The sequence below is a fragment of the Convolutriloba macropyga genome, chromosome 4, assembly GCF_964194025.1.
Source record: "Convolutriloba macropyga chromosome 4, txConMacr16.3, whole genome shotgun sequence".
NCBI classification, from domain to species: domain Eukaryota; kingdom Metazoa; phylum Xenacoelomorpha; order Acoela; family Convolutidae; genus Convolutriloba; species Convolutriloba macropyga.
In genome coordinates, this window is record NC_134471.1 from 13,858,950 (window position 1) to 13,883,052 (window position 24,103).

At 35.6% G+C, this 24,103-nt stretch overlaps 1 protein-coding gene across 1 annotated transcript; it reads left to right on the forward strand.

The window, feature by feature from the left end:
- Window positions 1-3,662: 3,662 nt before the first annotated feature.
- LOC142338269 (UDP-glucuronosyltransferase 2B33-like) lies at window positions 3,663-16,326 on the forward strand. Its single transcript, XM_075387945.1, has 5 exons — window positions 3,663-3,789; window positions 9,564-9,767; window positions 10,242-10,816; window positions 13,495-13,665; window positions 15,643-16,326. Exons 1-5 carry the CDS (start codon window positions 3,668-3,670, stop codon window positions 15,915-15,917), a joined length of 1,347 nt encoding a protein of 448 aa, XP_075244060.1. The 5' UTR covers window positions 3,663-3,667; the 3' UTR covers window positions 15,918-16,326.
- The last annotated feature ends 7,777 nt before the right edge of the window (window positions 16,327-24,103 follow it).

The window sequence follows — 24,103 nt, forward strand, 5'->3', positions numbered from 1 at the left end:
TCTTGCACTGCTATCGGTAAAAATTTAAAATCTGTTATTCCGGCAAAACAATTTAGAGCACATACACCATGTATAGTTCCGAACCAAGAAAAACAAATAGATTTTGCAGGACCGATTAATAACGAAAAAGAACATGAAATATACATTTTAACATGTATTGATAGATTTTCAAAATATCCTTCTGCAGAATTAGTTGATAATGCAAATGCATCGAATGTAATAAAATTTTTAGATAATTATATACAAACTCATGGAGTTCCTCGTTCTTTACGAATAGACCAAGCTCGTTGTCTTATAGGTAACTAAGTAAAAAAATTTTTGTATGAAAAATAATATCACAATAAAACCAGCTCCGGCAAATGACCATCGTGCAATAGGACTAGTTGATAGACTTATTGTTACTATTAAACAACGCTTAGCATGTATAAAAGAAGCAAACAAAGAATTAAATTCGTTCACCATTAAAGCAGCATTAAAATCAATTATATACCAGCTTCGCATATGTAAACATAAAACAACTAAGCTTTCGCCATTCGAATCTCACTTTGGGCGTAAAGCCAAAACAGCGCTTAGTAATATAAGTACTAAACCAAAGTCATCTGATCTAAGTTATGAAAAAATTTTGAATCATTATTTAGATGAAGAAACAGTAACTCCTAACGAATTGTTGCCGGAGGAACACTGGGGTAACAGCCGTAGTGACGATGAAATTGAGCGCAACATCTGCAAAGCAACAAAGGACGCTACCACACGTGAACGTCTAGCAACAGACAATGAATCCCATTTCCTTCGCACCACAAAAGCGAATCGTCCACTACCTCTGAAAGAACACGCCGTACAGTTGAACATTGCTCGGAAGAAACGTCTCCATAAAAGATCCAAGAAAAATCTCGATGGTTTGTATGAGGTGTTGGCCCCAGTATCTGTGGTACAATAGACCGATCAATATACTTCTGTCATTCGCGAACCGGGGAAAATGGAAGTAACAGTGCGCAACAGTGATATTGCCAAATTTGGTACTCGGGAAGAACAGAAAACGAAGTTAACTGAATATATTAACCGTCGAGGACCCCGCACGCATGAGAAGACAACTGAGGCTAAGATATTTAGCCACATAAAAGAGTCCACGCGCATACAAAAAGGAGATCGAAAGATGAAGCATCGCAAGCGAGAAACTGGAAGCGGTGTCTCATTAAATAAATCAAATAAATCAAACATTGCTCGCGCAATGCGGGTACGCATGCCCAAAATTCCGGAAAATTTCGCTCCCCAAGTATTACCCGAAATTCCCGAGGCTGCTCCAGAACAGCAAATCATAACCGGAGAAATATTAATCGCACCCCCTCCTACAAATAACCAACCAGAAGTAATCTTGTCAACTACATCGGCTCCAGCAATAGCATTACAACAATTACCGATAAAACGGACAAAACGGACTAGAAAAAGTCCTAAATACTATGGATACGATAAAGAAGACTCGTCTGGTGAATATACCAATTCGTGTCCCCCGAACTTTGCTCCACCCCGCAGGAAACGACGCGTAGGAGATATTGAATCGATACAACCTTCAGTTGTACAAACAATTGTTGACACAGCATCGCGGGTTGAACCCATAGAAAATGAATTCCCATCGCCTATCATAGGACAGGTATCACCAACAGATCCCCGTATACGACCAGCGGATCACAGTACATCAAATGAGCTCATAATCGATGAAAATGATTTGTGAAAACTTTGATTAATTAAAACTTGATACATTATTATTTATGACTAGCTATGATAACCAGTACATATATTGTTGATACTATTTAACCGGTGAATAAGTAGTAATATTATTCATATTGTTATTAAAATTTTATTTTACGCAATTTTAATTTTCATTGAAGCGGGAGAAATGTCATACATCATAAATTAATTCAGTGCAGTAAATTTATTATACGATGTACTTAATTTAATTTAGTGTACTTGTTCATGAAGGGCATGTGTATAAGTCAATGTTATTTCACATGCTAGTCTGTTTTTCCCATCTCCCATAGCGGGAAATTATTGTTCATATTTGTTGTGACTTCTGTAATACCAGTTGCCTTAATACTCACTCTTTTTGTTTTGCACTTCGCGAACAGTTGCTCAATTTAACTTATTCTTTATTAACTGTCTTGCTAATCAAGTAAAGTAGACAAGTAATTACCAAGCGATTCGCTAAGCGGATTCATTGAGAAATCGTGTAAAGCGCACTCGCCGCGCAAGTTAGGATATAAGACATAATCGTCACTCGCAACTCAAGATTAAGTACGCAATCTCATTTGCGTACGACAGTTCACTTTTTGAATGAGAAAAGAAATTGCAGCCCCTCATGCAGCTGTTTTTTGAAGAGAGTTAGTTCTGCCTCCCAATCAGTTGGAAGCTTTTCCTGGACTTAGCAGTCATATGGCGAGTAGTGCCTTTATTAAAGATGAAATGCTGATCTTTGTTTTTTTTTTACTATCAGATGATTTTTTTTAATACGAACTTGCAGCAGACAGGTGTGGTCACTTTTGGACTTTTGGAGTGGAAAGTCTGATCAGAAGTCAATGAGCTTTTGGACAACTTGGGAGTAGTATTACTAACCAGTTGCTCCACTTTTAATTTTCAACTAATTTGTGGAGTTCGGCGCCAAAAGACAGAGACCTCGTATTAATACAAATAACTATAATCGTCATTTATTGCCATATCTCTTTCATATTCTGAGACCATTTTAACATGTATTAATGCAGTCAAAGGGGGTAAAATGGAGCAAATGGTCAACTTTATTTGATAAGGGCACTAAATCGTAAGGCAAGTTTGATTAAGATTGTAAACGTTTTCCTTATTTTCGATAGGTATTTGTTTTTACCAAAGTTTCGATAGGTACTTCTTTTGCCAAAGTTTGTCAAAGTTTGAAAAGACTCAAAACTTTTAGTGGGGAGGGGCATTCTTAACTTAAATTACACGGTCGAGCTTCAAAACAAAAAGTCGAGGAAGAGTCCTCTCATGGGTCAAGAAAAGTCCACGTGCAGTTTGAGTCAGGCATGGTCTTATCATACGCATTTTGGATGATCAATCATTGTTTTTCATCGTTTGAAAAATATGATTTCAATAGTCCGGGGGGTGGAGGACCTCATCGGCCACGCAGGATATTTTCATGGGTCAAGTAAAAGTATTTTCATAAGTCTGCTTTCTTGCAAAATCGGACAAAGAATTATTTTATTTTTTGTTGCTTCTGTACAAACTGTTTTTTAAATAATGCATATTTTGAGTAGCGGCTGAGTAGAATCTCCTCAAAAGATGAAGAAGGAGCATACATGCTGACTACTTTATAATCTCTAGTTAGCGATAAAATTTCACGCAAAACTTTCGAGGCTATAATGCAGACTCATTAAAAGACTTCTGCTCAACTCATGAATTGACAATAGCCAGTTTTTGCAATTCAATATTTTGAGTCGAGCGAAAGCCGTGCAAAACATTTGGGTCGATCTAATGTCCAGCTTGATTAATCTGAGCCCAGTAGAGGTTGAGAATGATAATTTCGGTCCATGGTTTTTTTCAAGTATGGTTTTTTCGTAAGTCGAGGTCTAAGCCTGGGTGCATAATCAAAATTATAGACAATGAAATGTTGGAAGGACTACATTGATACATTGCAGTTGCGAGCATGTTTAAAAACGCCTCTAACTGTTTTGAGGCCATAATGTACACGGTGGAGTCCGTCAAAGCGGACAACCAGATCCAGGGTCTGCTTCACGCCAGGGAGACATTCGCTAACAACGGTACCAAGTAAGCACAGTACCCGCTCTTAAATCAGCAATATTTATGAATGCATCAATAGCAGAAATGATTTGTTTGCAATTATCTCCAGCAACAACGCCAAGAATGTACCCAGGTTGAGGTCCCAGACCGAAAGTCGATATGTCCAGACCAAAATGAACGCAAAAGGTGGCGTCGTGCGTTCAAAATTACACGGTCTGGAAAATAAATGAACGCACGATAGTCTGGACATATGCAATTTTGAACGCACGATAGTCTGGACATATGCAATTTTGAACGCACGATAGTCTGGACATAAGCAATTTTGAACGCACGATAGTCTGGACATATGCAATTTTGAACGCACGATAGTCTGGACATAAGCAATTTTGAACGCACGATAGTCTGGACATATGTAACTTTGGAACACAAAAAAATCTGGACATAGGCGTTTTTGAACGCACGAAAGTCTGGACATAAGGCCTTTTGAACGCACTATAGTCTGGACATGACCGCACAAATTATCATTTTTTAGCGCACGAATTTTCCTTTGGAACGCACGAAAATCGGGACACGGGCTATTTTGAACGCACGAAAGTCTGGACATGAGGACTTTTGAACGCACGATGAACGCACGAAAAATTTTGAACGCACGAAAGTCTGGACATAGGCACTTTCCGTTTGGGAGAGTCTGGAAATAGACACTATCCGTCTGGGACGGCCTGGACATATCGACTTTCGGTCTGGCAACTCAACCTGGGTAGCAATAAATACTTCAATTTGAGCATTTCAGTTAAACTATTTTCAACCAAATTATTGTAAATTTGTGCTTTTGATTATTTTGAAATAAAAAAGCATGAAATTAAGATGGACTTTTACATTCTAATATGTGCAAATGTATTCTTTTTAATCTATTTTAGAGAACAAAACGTCTCATATTTCAAGTTCTAGTTTTATCTTGCAACTAAGTCACGAAAAAGATATCACAGACAAAATCTGATCCTAGAAAATGTCTGTTGCCTACCAGCCTGGTTGAACAGTATTTCGAAAATTTTGCTCAGCTGGAAAATTCGAAAAGTTTATCCTTTTATACTTTCTATCAAAAGTTAGTTTGATAAAAAATTTTACTCAAAAAATATTAAAAATAGTCTGACTATATAAGACAATCTGTAATTGAATATCTGTTTATTTGGAACACTTCGAGACGAAAATCTGACTGTTTATTTTACCCACTGAGATTTTGCAATCCAATAGCTGTTTGAAAGGTCCTAACTTCTCAAAGCTACTTCTCTTTTGAGCCAACCTTTAATGTCATAGGTAACATCACATCAAGCTCGGTGTTGTAAGCAAACAAGCTGGCTAAAGAACGAAGTAAGGTTCTGATCGCATTTGAGAAGTTCAGCTCTTTTCAATAAATTCTCCGGATAGCATCTTATATGGTCCGTCTGTTACCATCACACAAATGTTACCGCAACATAGACGATTGCATAGCCAATCCTGCTGGGCTTGACCAAGCAGAGCGTCATCTTCACTAATTTCTTCAAGAAAAATACCTCAGTATCGAAAGGAAGGATCGTATTGATATCAAATCCGTCAAGAAGAGCATCCGTATTGCTCAGTTTCCAACGTTTATTGGGCCTCATGGTCTCATCCGCTCTTCTGATTGACTACGTTGGCTAATAGAAGTTGACTACTTTGTCATTAGGCACCCTATCGTGCTGCATGAGTGTCATCCGTCGCTAAACTGTTTCTAAGGTACAATGACGTAATAATTTAGTATCAAGGCTTTGAATATCTGCCTTCTAAAGTACAAGAACGTTATGCAATCCTTAAATTACTTTCATCACTGCGTTACAATATTTTGGACTGCGTTTTGTGCAGAAGTTTCCGCTGGGCAACCATTCAACCCTGATGATGGAGAGTCCTGAAGAGACAATTGCATTCCAGTCTGCTCCTTTTACGAGCATCGGTAGATTAATTTGGCCCATTTTAATTCGCCATTCGTCAGACTACCGAGAAGAGGTGCGGATTCGTCTTCACTTGTTTGACTAATTGCGCTGGCCATGTAGAAACCGTCCTGTTATGGACGCTAGTTCTTGCGTAATGGGAGTTGAGTGGTTCGTTATTCGTCAAAGAACACCTAGCATGATTTGGTCTGATAGTAGAAGTAACTTTGTTGCAGGGGCAAAAAGCTCCGTGAGTGTATTTAAATATGGAAAACGATCGATATCGCCGCGCAGCTCGCTGATCAATGAATTAAGTAATACTCACTCCTCCCAGTGCGCCACGCCAAACTGGAATCTAAACGAAGTGGGTCCGTTGTTTCAAAAGAGTACTGTAAACCATCCTCGGAACGCTTCGCCCCACAGATTACGATTTAAGGACTATTATTTTTCTGGTCGAAATCGAACACGCACTCAACTCACGTCCGTCAATGCCCGTAAGCTCTGACCTGTCCGACTTAGGCACCAAAGCACCCAATCATTTTATATTTGTTAACCAAGCAGCCGGATTTCCATCAATGGCTGGCGTTGACGAGTTTAATCATCGTGAGTTGTACAATGCATGAAATGCATAAACTATATCATCAGATAGATATTTTTGCGCGTGTGGTATTAAAACTTAAGTACAAAAGTTATCTCGATAAAAACTTTTAATTGAAAAATAATAAAAATAGTCTGATTAGATAAGACAATCTGTAATGGATTATCTGTTTATTTGAAACATTTCCAGATAAACATCTGACTATTTGTTTTAACCACTGAGACTTTGCAATCCAATAGCTGTTTGAAAGGTCCTTATTTCTCAAGAGCTAACCACTTCTCTTTTGAGCTGACCTTCAATGTCAGAGGTAACATCACATCAAGCGCGGTGTTGTAAGCAACCAAGGTGGCAAGAGAACGAAATAATGTTCTGATCCCGTTTGACAAATTCAGCTATTTTCAGAAAATCCTCCAGATAGCATCCCATATGATCCGTCTGTTACCATCACACAAATGTTACCGCAATATAGACGGTTACATAGCCGATCCTCCTGGGCTTGACCAAGCAGAGCATCATCGTCACTAATTTCTTCAAGAAAAATACCTCAGTATTGAAAGGGAGGATCGTATTGATATCAAACCCGTCAAGAAGAGCATCCGTATTGCTCAGTTGTCACCTTTTATTGGGCCTCATGGTCTCAGCCGCTCTTCTGATCGACTAAGTTGGCTAATAGGAATTGACTACTTTGTCATTAGGCACCCTCTCGAGCTGCATGAGCGTCATCTGTCGCCAAACTGTTTCTGAGGCTTAATGACGTAACAATTTAATATCAAGGCTTTGAATATCTGCCTTCTAAAGTATAGGAACGTTATTCCATCCTTAAATTACGTTTATCACTACGTTCCAATAAATTAGCCTGCGTTTTGTGCAGAAGGTTTTCGCTCGGCAACCATTCAACCCTGATGATTGCGCGTCCCGAAGAGACACTTGCATTCCAGTCTGCCCCTTTTACAAACACCGGTCTATTACTTTGGCCCATTTTACTTCGCCGTTCGTCTGACTACCGAGAAGAGGTGGGGATTCGTCTTCACTGGTTTGACTAATCGCGCTCGCCATTTAGAAACCGTCCTCTTATGGACGCTAGTTCTTGCGTAAAGGCGTAATGGGAGTTGAGTGGTCCGTTATTCGTCGAAGAACACCTAGCATCATTTGTTCCGATAGTAAAACTAATTTTGTTGCAGGGGCAAAGAGCTCCGGGATTGTATTTAAATTTGGAAAACGATCAACATTGCCGCGCAGCTCGATGATCAATGAATTAATTATAATTCACTCCTCCCAGTGCGCCACGCCAAACTGGCATCTAGGAGACGTAGGTCCGTTTTTTGAAAAGAGTACTGTATACCATCCTCGGATCGCTTCGCCTCACAGATGAAGATTTAAGAACTATTATTTTTCTGGTCAAAATCGAACACGCACTCAACTCACGTCCGTCAACGCCCGTAAGATCCGACCTGTCCGACTTATGCGCTAAAGCACCCAATCATTTTATACTTGTTAACCAAGCAGCCGGATTTCCATCAATGGCTGGCGTTGACGAGTTTAATCATTGTAAGTTGTACAAGGCGTGAAATGCATAAATTATATCATCAGATAGATATTTTGGCGCGTGTGGTAATAAAACTTTCGCTGACATCTTTTTTTCTGTTTGCGCTATACGTATTATTTCTCAGAATTACAAAACACGATTTCCCACCTGACATAACAATAAATATAATCTTGAACGTTTTCATTTAGCCTAATATTTTTTATTTTGTTTGGAAAGCACTTTATTGAACTGTCACCACTCTTGAATCTACTCTAAGACCAGTCAAAGAAAATGCTAGGTATGCATATCTATGTTCAATAGCATTTTGCCGTGACGTGTAATAGTATTTCGGTATCAGTTAAGAGTTTGTTACCTAAATAAACTTTTAAACACGACAGCCAGCAGTCACTTAATGATCACTTATTGAGCGTACGTTGTTGGTGGTAGTTGCACGCATTATATTGTCTGGAAAATCATCATGTCTAAAGGTGCGAAGATGAAGAATGACTAATTCGACCTTCGACCATCTAAATTGAGAGGTAAAGACAGTTGTCCCAGCAAACAACCTGTTTTTAAATCATCCCACTCTTACCTGCCATACACACGAAAATACATCCATGCCTTTATTCGTTGGTGTACAGGATAACGGCAGTTCCCTCTCTTCAGATTACAAAATTGCTCTGTGTTATTTGTACACAATGACTTATAAGAAGTTTAAGCTGACGCTGCTGTGACAATATCGTTCACACAAATGTGGTTAAAATTTGATGACCTGCTTACATTTTGTTGCAAGATTTATAGACTATTTAGACAAGCAATCATTCGGTATGATTTGTAAGGTGTTGCAAAACAGCTTTTTAGTTTGCAAATGGTTAAATTTTATCAGTTATTCTATCCAAAAATGACACTAATTCTTGTAATTGACGACTATTTCAAAGATTAGGATTGTAAAAAAAGTATGTGTCGAGAAAAGTGACAATAAGCGAATTAAGTGCTTATTGGCTTCAAAGTTGAAATAACCCTCTCAATTGAATACTATGCCCGTTTTTGAGTAACCGTAGAAAACAGCGACCCATGTTTTTGGGTTTTACCCACGCTTACGTCACAATTGCCCGCACCAGCCATTTTCCAATGATTACTGGATCTATTGTGAACTGAATCTAATTGACGACCTGTCAAATAGAACGCAATGAAGGAAAGAAAGCCTAATTGGTGATTAATGTCAGAAATGGCCCTCGCATTATTTAGGAACGCAATTATAATAACATGGCACCTAACAATATCATGCAAGCTTAGCAGTTTTGCACCTTTGCACCCATATCACAGATCACAGAGACATTTAGTTCTACAAATTGGGTGTCATGCAATAATTTCGGACTATAAAAGTCAAGGTCCATTTATACGTTTTTTAATGCGGTTAAATGCTCAAAATTGTGGCCTATGGTTATGTTATCAGTGAGTCCCTGAGATATGGCCTTCATTAATTAGTAGAGTCTCAGTTCGAGGTGTCCACCGTTAAAAATTGGCGGAGAGAGTGGGGAAAAAGTGGAATTTTTCTTCACCGTTAGTTCAGCATTATTTGCACTTGTCAATATTGCTGCATTTAGTCCACTTTTTTATTTGAGAACATATGTGACGAATGCAACATTGTTAAGTTTGGCTCAATTTTGTAGACAATTGAAATCAAATAGCGCGTTTTTTTATTGCGAAACAAAAAACTATGCTTTTAATTTAGAGTGGCGTTCGACAAAACTCACGAATATCTTCAACAGAAATCAAATTATGACGTCATTGTTACGGACTACTTACTCCTTGGAGCTCATTTGGCTGCCGAACTTCACAACATCCCAGTGGTTACTCACTATGTTGGACCCTTAGTCATCCCACTGGAATCGGAACCAGACTCTTTCATGAGTTTGATTTACATTCCAGAAACTAGGCACCCATTTTCTGGTCTCCTAAACTATGTCCGTCCAATTTTTTTTGAAAAATTATTCATTCAATACTATGGTCATTCATTATTTTGTAGATATTTATTCATCAATCTTCTTACGGCTAGGAGCGTGTTCAAGTTTTCTATGCAACTTTTCTGATGAGAATGAAACTCTTACGCTGATGTGTTCCCAAAAAGAAAAGTATAAGGACAAAAGTCAGTAGAAATCAGTCGATAAAAATTAGAATAAGCTTTTATACTGTCTGATTTAATGAAAACTTAAAACTGTAACAAATTACCACCGTACAACACAGTTTGTTCAAACACGGTAAGAGAAATCATTAAGAAAAGAAAATTTTAACGAGGATAAAAGAAACTGTTCAAAAACTAAGATGAAGTTATAGATTAGCCAAAAGAACAATAATTAGTTTTGCTAGCCGTTGACTACCTGAGGAGCACGGAAAATGGGTCGCCTTTGAGGTTGCCCAACTTTGTGGTCAAATTTCTACAGTTTGTGACTGATCTAATATGGCAAAAAATTGCCTCTGAAAATATTTACGCCATTGTTAATGAGATCAACGCTGAACACAACATGGAACCGAAACTCAGCAACGCCAAAATAAAATACGCCAACCCCTTTGGATATTATTATCATTTTTCACATGTTATTCACATGGGACCACCTGACATTTTCCTGAGCAACATTCGATTTATAGATTATGACAACAATATACGACATGTCGGATACCTCCCGGATGAGACATGCTTCAAAGAGGTAAACAATGACATCGAAAATTTTATTTCCAAAACTGATAAAACTGTAGTTTATATGTCACTGGGGACAGTTTTTCAAATGGAGATGTCGAAATTGGTCAGTTTGTTGAGAGATTTAGCAAAACAGACGAAATATTCTTTTATTTGGTCGGCATCAGGGAATTATTTCAATGCGCTGAAAGCTAAAAATGTTGATGGACCGAACTTGATGCTGACAACCAAAGTCGCACAACTGTCGCTGCTAATGAAGAACGAAGTCAAAGTTTTTCTAACTCACGCAGGTAGAAGTAGCTTTTTTATTACTTTATGTGGCTAATTTTGGATCCCGTAGCTTGCCTACAGAGTATATTAGAGTTGGGATAACAGCGGAATAAGGTGCTCCATTTAAAGTGAATCAGAGATCTTTTAAATTAGAGTAAGCAATCGATCAGCTCTAGACCTTGGACCAAAGTTATAGGTGTCTAAGAATTTATCAAGGCACAAACACTTAGCTCTACTTTGAAAGACTGTTATTAAATTAACTGTTATCGGCTGTTATCAACTTTTATCGAATGAAAAATTTTAGCTGAAAAATTCAAATAATATGATGTAAGCTGATAAGTTAACAATGAACTCCCGTAAACAAACCCCGTAACAACGATATTTTTTACATGTGGAAAAAGAAATGTGTAATCCCGGATCTGAGTCTCATGATATTTCAGTACGGAATCATAAAAATTTCATTATTATTTTTGCTATGGGCAGAGTTCTGATCATGGCACTTCATAGACATTCCATAGCAAAATTTACAATGAAATTCTGAATTTAGTGGTAACATAATGCACTTCAATTCTGTACTGGGCAATTGCATGGGCAATTGCAAAAATTAAAAATTAATTCACCATAATGACAATTAATTTGTTAAAAAACCCTTCAAAATGTCAACTATTCAATTATTCAAAAAGAAGTATCTAATTATTATTCATTTACAATTATGAATAATTACGATACCCTGACATGTTTCGTATTGACACTGTTCAAATTTGTCCCCCATAACACCCCCCCCCCGGCTGCAAATCTAGAACCCCCTGGCTGCAAGTCTGATTTAGTGAGCTCTAAATCTAGAACGCATTCTGTATTGTTTTGGTTAAAAATAGCTTTTTCATGTTCAATCAAAACTTATATTTCAATTCGAAAATTTCTTTTGTTTTCTGAAAAGTCTATGAACATTATGCACTCAAAACATCATGTACATCCTATTTTTTAGAAAAAAATGCTTTGTGGAATAATACTGCACATACTTTGCTAACAAAGTACCCTTAGGTCACTCTGATGCAGTACTGAATTGTCCACTTACTATTGGAATATACTGATTCAGCTATGAAAGTCTATGACACTCGGGTTGGGGATAGCAGTCTTGGAGCCATACATACTAGTTTTTTTTCTTCAAATATTGTTTTTTGATATTGAATAAAAACACCAGAATTTTGGAACATTTAAAAAAACGCTGATTAAACATTTCACAAAAACAGTTTGATGAAAGTCAGCAAAATTTGCCAATAGTGACATGTATATTCGCTTTTCAGCTGCAAAAGTAATACGCCCCTGCTTTTTTAAGTAATTTAAGGGCTCCTGCCCTGGGGCGCTTCTATCAGCTGGACTCACAAAAGAAGCCTAGTTCTCTCTCTCTCTCTATCAATAAAAATTCCCAAAACATATCACTTTACTGCTCTGTAAGAAACCAGATAATTAAGAGTCGATTGAAAATTACCAGTGTTTGGTGAATTTGCAGTTTGTAAGAGATTTGAGACTGCTATGATGTTAGAAGAAATTGCTATAGCTGAAAAGCTGAAAAAGCAAATATGCACACAGCTAGTTTTGGCAGAAAAAGAAAAATTTTCAATGAAACAGAATTAATTCACAGAATGGAACAATGACCTGATTACAGAGAATTTCAAATAATTTTTTGAGCAAAGGATTTCTTGGAATTTGTCATCAACCAAAATTTAGGGGTCAAAAGGAGAAAAAATATACCTTGTGTAAGAAAAAAAAACGCACTACATTTTAAATTTGATAACATCAGTCAACGATTCAATCATGTTCAGTTGAGAATTAAAACCAAGGCTACTCAAGTTGCGAAGCCACAATTAAACAATTAAATGGCATTTAAGTTTTTCAAATATAATTGTGTTTCTTGCAAGTCTTACTAATTTTATGAGAAAAATCTACAATTAGTTCTGTATTCGCAGCAAAACCACAGATAATTTTCAGAATAAAATGGGATGTTTTCCTGCACTCCATTTTAGTGTCTTTCTTTAAATCCAAAAACTTATTAACAGACCCTTAACTTTCGATTAGATCTATTCCAACTTTTTCCACTGCTTATGAAAGCCCACAAATTGGTGCTGGTGAGTGTTGTTTTTATTCTTGATTGCACTTATGGTAGTGGCCTCGTTTAATTCCTTTATCAAGTTTTTAGGACAAAAAACAACAATTTCATATACACCTAATACGCAACACTAAAACATTACCAACTTTCCTTCTAAAATAAATATGTGTTAATGTAATATTTTTTAAAAAAAAACAATTTGGTACAATTGGAACTTTTTTGAGATTTTATCACCAGACACTACTTTTAAAGACAATTTGTCATGAATAAACTTGTTGTTTTTTAATAGTCCAAGGCTTGATTCAAAGAGATCTATAACTGTGTCTGTAAAAAGTTAAATTTCTTACTATTTTTTGACCAAATTTGTATCAAAAACAGAATGAAATTGATATTGCACCAGCTGAATTTTTCTCTATCTAAGTTATTAAAATGTAAATTAAACCTATTAAATATTTTATTGCTCATTTAAAAAAAACATAGTAGGCTTGTTTCATTCAACCTTGAGCTGAGCCCTCAAGTACTTCCACTGTTCTCTAGAAAAAAAAACTTCCAGAAACTTCTGTTGAGCCAACTATTCGCGCTGTATTTCAGGAGCCAACTCACTACAGGAAGGAATTTATTCTGAGACACCGATGTTAGTCTTCCCTGGATTTGGAGACCAGCCAGTGAATGCGTATCAACTGGTCAGTAACGACCTTGCAGTTCCACTGGTCGAGCTGTCTTTTGCTGAGATTTCGAAGAAACTGGATCTCTTACTAGGGCCTTTTTTGATTACGATTTTCTTGAATAATCTTTATTGCTTAAGGGTAGAAATTCTAATTTTTATGTAAACGAAAAACAGAAGCTTCACAGATTCAACAAGGAATTTTGGTAGAAATGGGGAAAATATTAATTTCAATATGAATATGGAAGTCATCAATATGAATACTAACTCTTAAGATAATTTTAATTTTCATATAGACCCTGGTCCTCCATAGAGACCTTCATTTTTGGATGTAGTTGGGATCGCGCCAGAACCTTGAAACATTTTCTTGAAGGTGTTTCAAGATTCATGTCCGACTTGCAATATTGTTTCAAAATCTTTCTAAGTTAACATCCTGTTCCGACTAAGGCAGCTCCTCACAGAAAATTTAAGACATCTTGTAAAGAAAGTTGCCAATTGTCAAGACCGCTGATAAACTGTTCACCGGAAATGGGCGTTTTTCACCTATATTAATTGGAAATGATAGTTTTTGTGGTTGTTTTTCAGCACTAGAGACTTCTCAATTCTTGGTCTAAAATCTTAGTATATAATGCCTCTATACTACGGAAGTAAACTTTTTTTTACAATTCAAAGAATTTGAATTGTATTGGGGCGGTGTCTTTTTTTACAATTCAAAAAGTTTGAATTGTATTGGGGCGCTGTCTTTTTTTTAAGATCTGTTCACACATTTTTATGATTTTTGAAGTCAAATTGGAATGGTGATTTTGGTCACGCCGAAACAGGAAATGGAGCGAAAAAGCGAGTTGTTTTGAGTCGTGAATTTTTTTCGCTCTATTTTAAAAGTAGAATGAGAAAACGGTGTTTGAACAAAAATTCGGTTTCTCGGTAGTGGTTTTTTGTTCACATGCGGCAATTTCACTCTGATTTTTACTGTTTTTTCGATTTTTTGGATCGGATTTGTTTCTAAATAGTTTTCCCAATCCATTCACAGCTCATTTTGGACCTAGTTTTTTGTTAGAATCAAAATTACATATCTCACTAGTGGTTTTTTGTTCTCCCTAGCAGCATTTTGACATTGATTTTCTGTTTTTTTTTGTTTTTTTTTCATCTATTTTTTTTAAAACTGGTTTTCCCGTTCTAGGTCTAGCTGTTTGTTAAGTCAATGAAAATTCTTTGAATTGTACGTCAGGACTTGTCCTGCTATGTTTTTTAGTTTTTCATTAACATAGCATTTATACAATTTCATTTGTTACATTTCGAAAACGCTTAATAGTTAATTTTTGTTGAACCGAGAAATTGTTTCGAGACAATTTTCAAATGGAGAGAAAACAACAACAAAAAATGTGTCATGAGAGGAAAAAGTCTTTGCATGTCTCCTTTTTTATAGTTGATAGATAACCGCTAAAAATTTTACAACCAGTGCCCAAAAAACTCTATATATCTACTAAAATACATGATCATATAACATATCATCAAAAACTTTGCACGCTAAAATTGCCTTTTTATAGACTCATATGTGCACGGAAAATATGTTTGACCTCAACTTCGCTTTATTATCTAACAAAGTCTTACTCTCATTGTGTTGAACTATCTATGACTTCGTATTACTTAATGCATTAATGCTGTTCTACTTTATTGCGCCAAAATGTCGAGAAGAAAAGTTGGATCTATTCTACCGCTCCCTCCCCCCAATAGTTAGTGGGTATATATCTCTTATATCCGCGGCGCACGTATAGTTTTTTTACACAGTGACGTGCTATATAGCAACACATAAATTGTAATGGGGGAATCGGGGGCATTAAAAACAACGGGGCGGGGGGGGCAAAAATTTTATAACGATAAACAATTTCATTTAAAAGCAATAAGGCAAATTAACAGTAAAAAGTCAGAACGTGGGCACACTCATTTTGAGAATTTGGTCATTCCGTCGTTGTAATATTTCTATCATTATATACATTTCTCTTTTTGACTAAGTATTTTTTTTTTAAAATTCTTCATTTTGGCGGTTTAAAAAGAGCCCTGCCATTTTGCAGAACCCGTTCGCTATGAGACGATGAAGCGAAACCTTGAAAAGAGCAAAACTCTTATGACGTCACTCGGGGGATACGACAAAGCAGCCGAAGTTGTTGAACAAGTTGCAAACAACGCGATCAAACTGGTGCGACCACCTCCGATGATCAACATCGAACATCACGTTTATAAGCAACTTGTGTTTTACATAGCTGTTTTCGGAAGTGTTTTTATATCTCTCAGTGGTGGAGTGGTACTATTGTGTTGTAGACTATGCGGGATAAAACCAAAACAGGATTGAAGAGAGGAAGAAACTATTTTCCAGAAGAACATTAATTGAATATTTTGATTCTGCTGCCCGACCGGTTCTTAAAGATGAGACCAAAAATATTTGAACTGTATATTTGAGCTTCATTAGGTTGCAAAACGTACAATTTGAGAGCCTTGTATCGAGAGCAGTAATAAAAGCACCAATTAGCTCAAAAACTTCGATTATGAAAACTATAAAGACTATTTCGATTAACTTACTTGATCAATTATGTAATATAACAAATACAACAAATGTAATACAACAAACATTCAAGGCACTGCGTTAAATTCGCCTTTCTTTAAATCTTCATTATCTAAAATTGTAAGATAAAACCATCTGAATTGTGCAAAATTATGCATTTTTATATAAAAAGAAATAGTTTTTAGGGTTTTCCGAATAATTTCACGTAAGTTGAGTGAAAAAGATGATTTTGTGTATTCTGATCTTTCTGTACTTATTTTTTTTTAAAAGCCGACTTGCTTAATGACGTCACTGGACAAAATGACAAGGTGTCTTCATAGTTCAGAAAAACTGTACTGCTAACAAATTTGAAGAATAGTTATAGAGCGAATTCATTTGAATAAAGCCTATCTGCTTAATGTGTTGACTATTCGGTATGATCATATCTGCGAAAATGTTTGATTTGCGATCTTGTAAATGCAACTTTGATTGATTTTGTTATTACCATCAATATTTGTCAAAACTCTTTTGATTATTTTTTCACGGGGCCGTTGAATTGACAAAAAAGTTTTAACAATTTCAACATAGATAAGATCTATTTCGAATAAAGGCTTTGCTCAAATCTTTGCAACAAAAAAATTGTCTAAAATAACTAAAACGGTGGCTTAGGTCCCGTTGATCATTTCCTGTACCATTTCCAACAGTAGAAACATTATCTTTGCTAAATAAAACAAAAAGAGGAGTTTTATAGCAACATTTGCCAGAACACCCAGATCTAGGTACAAACATATGAAAAGACATTGCTCGACCAAAATGTACTACGCAAAAACCATACTCAACTCATTTGAGTTTTGAAAAGATTTTAGCTGGACTTTAAGACGTTCTGGACTTTAGCTCGACTCAGATTTTTCGCAGACGACTTTAGTTGGACCCAAAATTTTAGAAAAGACTTTGGCTCGACCCAAAATATGGGCTGGACTTAAGCTCGACACAATAATTGCAATCAGAGCCGATTTAAAGTCTTTGCATGGGTCCATCATTGGTCTTTTCATAAGTCATTAACAATAATTTTTTTGTCATTAACATTTTACGTGCAATATTGCATCTAACGTAGTCAGAATTTATGCTCTTTCAACTTTTACGATTCAGAAGAGCAAAAAATCCCTCAAAAACTTGTTTTATTTTTTAAAATAGATAATTCTTAATTTTGGAGGGGAAACAAACTGACTTACGCCGAAATTTTGTCTTGGCTGATGAAACTAGAACCAATACATTTAATCTAGCTGGTTTCATTGAATCAAGTAAGGTGGTAATATACTCAAGCTACCATATCTCTTTATCTTAAGATTTGACAAACTTCTTTAGGTCTTTGGCAGTTTTCCAACCGATTCTTAAGCTAGACTGCTCTGTTTCAAAGCTATTTAGTCTTGCTCAGGTTCTGACTTATGAAAAGACCAATGGTGGACCCATTAAAAGACCTTAGCTGGACTTTCTTCGTCATGAGAAGACTTTAGCTCGACTCATGAAAAGATATTAGCTCGACTTCAACTAGGAGGCTCGACCGCGTAATTATAGTCAATATTGCCTCCGACCTACAAGACTTTTAAAGTCTTTTTGCAACGTGATCAAACTGGTGCTACCACCTCCGATGATCAACATCGAACATCATGTTTATAAGCAATTTGTGTTTTACGTAGCTGTTTTCGGAAGTGTTTTTATATTTCTCAGTGGTGGAGTGATACTATTATGTTGTAGACTCTGCGGAATAAAACCAAAACAGGATTGAAGAGAGGAAGAAACTATTTTCCAGAAGAACATTAATTGAATATTTTGATTCTGCTGCCCGACCGGTTCTTAAAGATGAGACCAAAAATATTTGAACTGTATATTTGAGCTTCATTAGGTTGCAAAACGTACAATTTGAGAGCCTTGTATCGAGAGCAGTAATAAAAGCACCAATTAGCTTAAAAACGTCGATTATAAAGACTATAAAGACTATTTCGATTAAATTACTTGATCAATTATGTAATATAACAACTACAACAAATGTAATACAACAAACATTTAAGGCACTGAATTAAATTCGCCTTTCTTTGAATCTTCGTTATCTAAAATTGTAAGATAAACCATCTGAATTGTGCAAAATTATGCATTTTTATATAAAAAGAAATAGTTTTTAGGGTTTTCCGAATAATTTCACATAAGTTGAGTGAAAAAGATGATTTTGTGTATTCTGATCTTTCTGTACTTATTTTTTTTAAAAAGCCGACTGGCTTAATGGCGTCACTGGACAAAATGACAAGGTGTCTTCATAGTTCAGAAAAACTGAACTGCTAACAAATTTGAAGAATAGTTATAGAGCGAATTCATTTGAATAAAGCCTATCTGCTTAATGTGTTGACTATTCGGTATGATCATATCTGCGAAAATGTTTGATTTGCGATCTTGTAAATGCAACTTTGATTGATTTTGTTATTACCATCAATATTTGTCAAAACTCTTTTGATTATTTTTTCACGGGGCCGTTGAATTGACAAAAAAGTTTTAACAATTTCAACATAGATAAGATCTATTTCGAATAAAAGCTTTGCTCAAATCTTTGCAACAAAAAAAAATGTCTAAAATAACTAAAACGGTGGCTTAGGTCCCGTTGATCATTTCCTGTACCATTTCCAACAGTAGAAACATTATCTTTGCTAAATAAAACAAAAAGAGGAGTTTTATAGCAACATTTGCCAGAACACCCAGATCTAGGTACAAACATATGAAAAGACATTGCTCGACCAAAATGTACTACGCAAAAACCATACTCAACTCATTTGAGTTTTGAAAAGATTTTAGCTGGACTTTAAGACGTTCTGGACTTTAGCTCGACTCAGATTTTTCGCAGACGACTTTAGTTGGACCCAAAATTTTAGAAAAGACTTTGGCTCGACCCAAAATATGGGCTGGACTTAAGCTCGACACAATGTTTGCAATCAGAGCCGATTTAAAGTCTTTGCATGGGTCCATCATTGGTCTTTTCATAAGTCATTAACAATAATTTTTTTGTCATTAACATTTTACGTGCAATATTGCATCTAACGTAGTCAGAATTTATGCTCTTTCACCTTTTACGATTCAGAAGAGCAAAAAATCCCTCAAAAATTTGTTTTTTTTTTAAAATAGATAATTCTTAATTTTGGAGGGGAAACAAACTGACTTACGCCGAAATTTTGTCTTGGCTGATGAAACTAGAACCAATACATTTAATCTAGCTGGTTTCATTGAATCAAGTAAGGTGGTAATATACTCAAGCTACCATATCTCTTTATCTTAAGATTTGACAAACTTCTTTAGGTCTTTGGCAATTTTCCAACCAATTCTTTAGCTAGACTGCTCTGTTTCAAAGCTATTTAGTCTTGCTCAGGTTCTGACTTATGAAAAGACCAATGGTGGACCCATTAAAAGACCTTAGCTGGACTTTCTTCGTCATGAGAAGACTTTAGCTCGACTCATGAAAAGATATTAGCTCGACTTCAACTAGGAGGCTCGACCGCGTAATTATAGTCAATATTGCCTCCGACCTTCAAGACTTTTAAAGTCTTTTCATAAGTCGAGGCCTAGGCCTGGGCAGTCCAGCACGCTTTTTCTTAAGTTCTGCTTTCCCAGGAATTATATATTTTTCAGGGCCGCCTAATAAATGGAGTTAAGCCCTTTGTGGCACCGAGATGGCGTCTTTGATTGTCATCTAAATTTTATCTTTTTTTGTTTATCAAGCCAAGACTACCTACCAATCTTTCTGTTGCTACAACATAAGACAGTGAATATGAGACAGAATAAAAATTATTAGAACCCCCATTTCACCCACTTTCCTGCCGAATCAAAATTGAATTTTACAAAGATTTCAAAGTTCAACACTTGGTGGACCATCTTTCACTCAAAACATAACGAAAATTCTTTAAAAACTGATCGATTTCATTAGATACATTTTTTATTAGCAAAACGATTTGCCATTTGCGTATATGTACATGCATAAGTAAAAGATTTAAATTTGCTGTTTGAGAATGGGTTATTAAAGTTGGTGAGGTAAATTGAATTTTTGGCTCGACTTTTACTCAGTTTTTTAAATTAAATTTTTGTCTTTGTAGCAAAAAGAAGCTCGCAGTTCGAAAGTTGAACATCACCGTTTTCGAGCGTTTTTGTATAATTCGTAAGATACCTAATTTATAGGGCTAAAATATCTTACCCCGAGTTTGAGATGCAAACGGTTTGCAAAAATACATTTGACCATGAGCAAATTCAGAACAATGAATTATTCAAAAAAAATTGAGTTTAAATTGATGGCGAGAAAAGATTATAAAACAAAACGTTTTTTTTTTCAATTCAATTATGATATAAAAGAATTATCAACAGAGAATGAGAAAGAAAATATAGTAACAAAATGTTTCAATGGAAGAGCTTTGCTTATCATGATTTGTACACTGGCACATCAAATGAAATCTTAGAAAAGCATTGAAACATGGATTAAGCAACAAAATTCGTGCAAATTTTCTTATTAGATGCTAATAAACACTTTCACCAGTTTGGAACCATATGAAGAAATTGTTGCAGCTCTAGAGAATCTCAAGTTATATAAAATCAGTATAAAAACCAAGTAAAACTTGAGACCAAACTAATATTCGAATCAACTATGTTTATTCTAAGAGCCTCTTCTATGAACAAAAAAGAACTTGAAACATTCTACCAAATTTGTCGTTATTTATTAAAAGAATGAGTTTAAAAGAACAGTCTATAAGATTTATCTGAATCCTAGTGAGAAAAATTTTTGAACTCCAAAAATCAAATCAAAATACAAGCTGTTTTTTCATTACAAAAGATTAAAGAATATAAAATCTTAGACGTGAAAAAGATTTATTGTGTCTGTGAAAAAGTTAGAAAAATTGCATTTTACGTCACTCAAATTTTGAGTTCTTTCGCAAAAACAATTGCAAATTAATAGCTTTAAACGATACCGTTAAATGAAAATTTTAAATTATCTAATTTTGAATTTGAAGTAGAATCTAATCCACAAAATTGTTTTTACTCCATTTCATTGAAAAGCTTTCATTACAATGCTTTGGCTAATTGTTTTTGCGGTTTAGTTATTCAGCTAAAACAGGAAGTAACTTCAGTTTTGTAAGTGGTGAAAAAGTTATGTAAATCAAAGTTTGAATTATAAAATTTTAAAAATAAAGTGTTCTGATCCATCTGGGAAGAAACTTATTAATATGAAATGGATTTTTAAATTATGAAGTTTTCGTAGCTATTCTTGTTCAAATGAAAAAACAGCAGAAAAAAGTTTAAGTTTCAGAGAAATTAGGTATGGTTATAGGAGATAACTTAACGTTTGTTCTTAGGGAAGGAAATTACGAAAAAAAAACAGCAGGAACATCCTGTGACATGAAATTAAAAAATTTTATATTGACTAAACAAAAAGCTAGACCTAAAATGGAAAATAAAATGGATGGGAAACAACTTTTAAGAGATAAATCTGATAAAAAAATTGAAAAAAAGAGTAAAAAAAACGAAAGAAAAATTGATGCAGGTGAACGAAAAAATCAAAATTTAGAAAGCCACTTTTGTTGAAACACCGTTTTCTTACTCCACTAGAAATTTCGGTTGAAAACCATTTGCTTTCTTGCTATATTTCCTGTTTTGGCGTAATTCCTCTCAACTTGAAAATAAACAGAGAAACAAATTGAAAGGAGAAAATTTGAAAACATTTTTAGAAAAATTTTTTACGAGATGCGACTACAAAAACAATTTTTGATAACAGATTGCCTAAAATGCTCAACTTCTGTTAGACAAAAACTTTATATGTTAAGAAGCATAGCCGAAAGATTGTCCTGAAATAGCCTCCATTGATTACCAAAGACCAGATTCGGATTGAAAGAATAAAAAATAGAAGACTTGATTTTCGTACACTAATATTTTTAAATGTGATCTATTTTGATGCCATTCCGTAGTTCGACATACTGATGTTTTTCAGTGAAAGAATACCGCGGCTGGTATCAATACCAATAAGCATTAGAGATGATAACCAAGACGTATAAGAACAGAGTTCAAACAACGGGGTTCAAAATGGGGTTTTATGGTTTTGTCACGTTTCTGTTTTTCATCTGGCTTTTAAATACTGACTCTGTTGATTCGAGATTAAGTTGTTTTTCTGAGAGAGTGCTGCTACTCGGTTGTTTACGAGCACTCTGATCAGAGTGTGCGAAGAGGGAAATTAGCCTAGAGAAGTCAAAAAAGTCTTCATTTGAAATGTCGACCAAGCTGTGAACTAAAGTGAAGCAAAACTTTTTTCCTGGTTGGAAAAAATGGCCACTTTTGCACCCAGGCTGAGATGAGGGAGTTTAAAAGATAACAAGCCGTACACTTCGAAAAAAGAAAAAAACCGAGTAAAATGAGGAAATTGAAGGAACAGATAAAAAAAACTTTTTTAAATTTTTCATCTTTTATCATATTCTCATAGTCTCAAAAAATGTTATCAATACTGACTCCTTCAGAAGCAGTTATTCTTTATTTGTCCAGTACCCACACTAAACGCAAACGCTCTGGAAAACACTTAAAACGTAAGAAAGATGAAAAATACAAAAAACCTTGGAAAAACAATTTATTTATTTTTATCAAAAATATGGGATCTTTTCAACAATTGCCCCCCCTTTGGTACCTAATAGAGAATTGCCCCTCCCCCAATAAAACAAGGCAACTGAAGAGTTAATTATTGAATGGATTAAAATGAGTGATATATAGGCAGATAATATTAATGCAGTTATTGTTTCTTGCGAAGCAATCTCTCCACATGAATTCTTGTAAATACCAGTGAAGCATGTTTCGATGACAATCCCACATTTTTTTGATGTACGCTTTCTTGACATTCCAGTAAGACTCGATGTTTTGGATGTGAACTCCCGTAACCGGCTCGACGAAATTGAGTGAATGGTTGACAGTACTGTGTTGGTACCCTGAACGCTGCAGAGAACTGTATGCTCTCCATTCATCCGAACGAATTACTGATTTTCTGTCAACAACTGCCTGAATAATTGGCAGCAAAGTTTTCTCATTTCTTTTTTCGACAATTTCCATGTATCCAAAAGCGGGTCGGTAAATGGTATCTACGATGCCAAAAACCCAAATTGGGCGCTCGGGCGCTCTCCCTCGATGATATTTCGGTTTGTGCGAAAAACAACTTTCGTCGATTTGAACAACAACTCCGGGTCCACTAAGACGAATAGTGTTTTTTTGCAGATATCGGCCACAAATTTCGCGAAGATATGCGTAGGCATTTTTAATTGATTTTTTGCTGACACCTGTCTGTACATGAGCCTACTGATTCGATGTTTGAATAGAACACAAGTGGGGTCTTTCCCATTATAGCCCCCCATGAAATTATAGCCCCCATTATGGTAAAATTTCCATGATGGGGGCTGTAGGTTATCTGACCACTACGCTGGGGGGGGGGCTATAATGGGAAAGACCCCACAAGTGAATTTAAAGAACCCATTTTGCTACAGATAAATTGCTATTTGCAAAAAAACTTCCGTTCCGAACAGAAACGGTATAATTATGATTTTTGCATTTCGTATTTTGGCATTTCCAAGCAAATACATCTTTAGCCTTCTTGTGCTTAGACCACAGTAAATCCCGATTACATTGAATACATTTAATATCACGTGCTAAAAGGCCTAATTGTTTCAAGTTCAAAACACAAAGCTCATTATTATCCAAACAAGGCAATATTTCCTCTGTAAAGTTCGTTGCCCAATTACAGTACTGTTGGTATTGGCGGTCAACTTAATTGAGCTAAGTAAATGCTCGAATGTGATTGGTTGATTTATTTGTCTCAAAGAATTAATTAAGCCGATTATATGTCGGTTTAATTGCATTCAATTATTGCACCCCCTTTTGCAAAAAGGGGGAGGGGTGTGGCAATTGTTGAAAATATCCAAAATTTGGGCTATCAAACTGAATTG

What these genes read in the sequence shown, in the direction of transcription:
- LOC142338269 (XM_075387945.1), top strand. Translation starts at nt 3,668, where the DNA reads ATGTTTAAAAACGCCTCTAACTGTTTTGAGGCCATAATGTACACGGTG. An exon ending in ATTTACATTCCAGAAACTAG is followed by an intron (nt 9,768 to 10,241) that starts GCACCCATTTTC and finishes GTCGCCTTTGAG; the next exon opens with GTTGCCCAACTTTGTGGTCA. An exon ending in AGTTTTTCTAACTCACGCAG is followed by an intron (nt 10,817 to 13,494) that starts GTAGAAGTAGCT and finishes GCTGTATTTCAG; the next exon opens with GAGCCAACTCACTACAGGAA.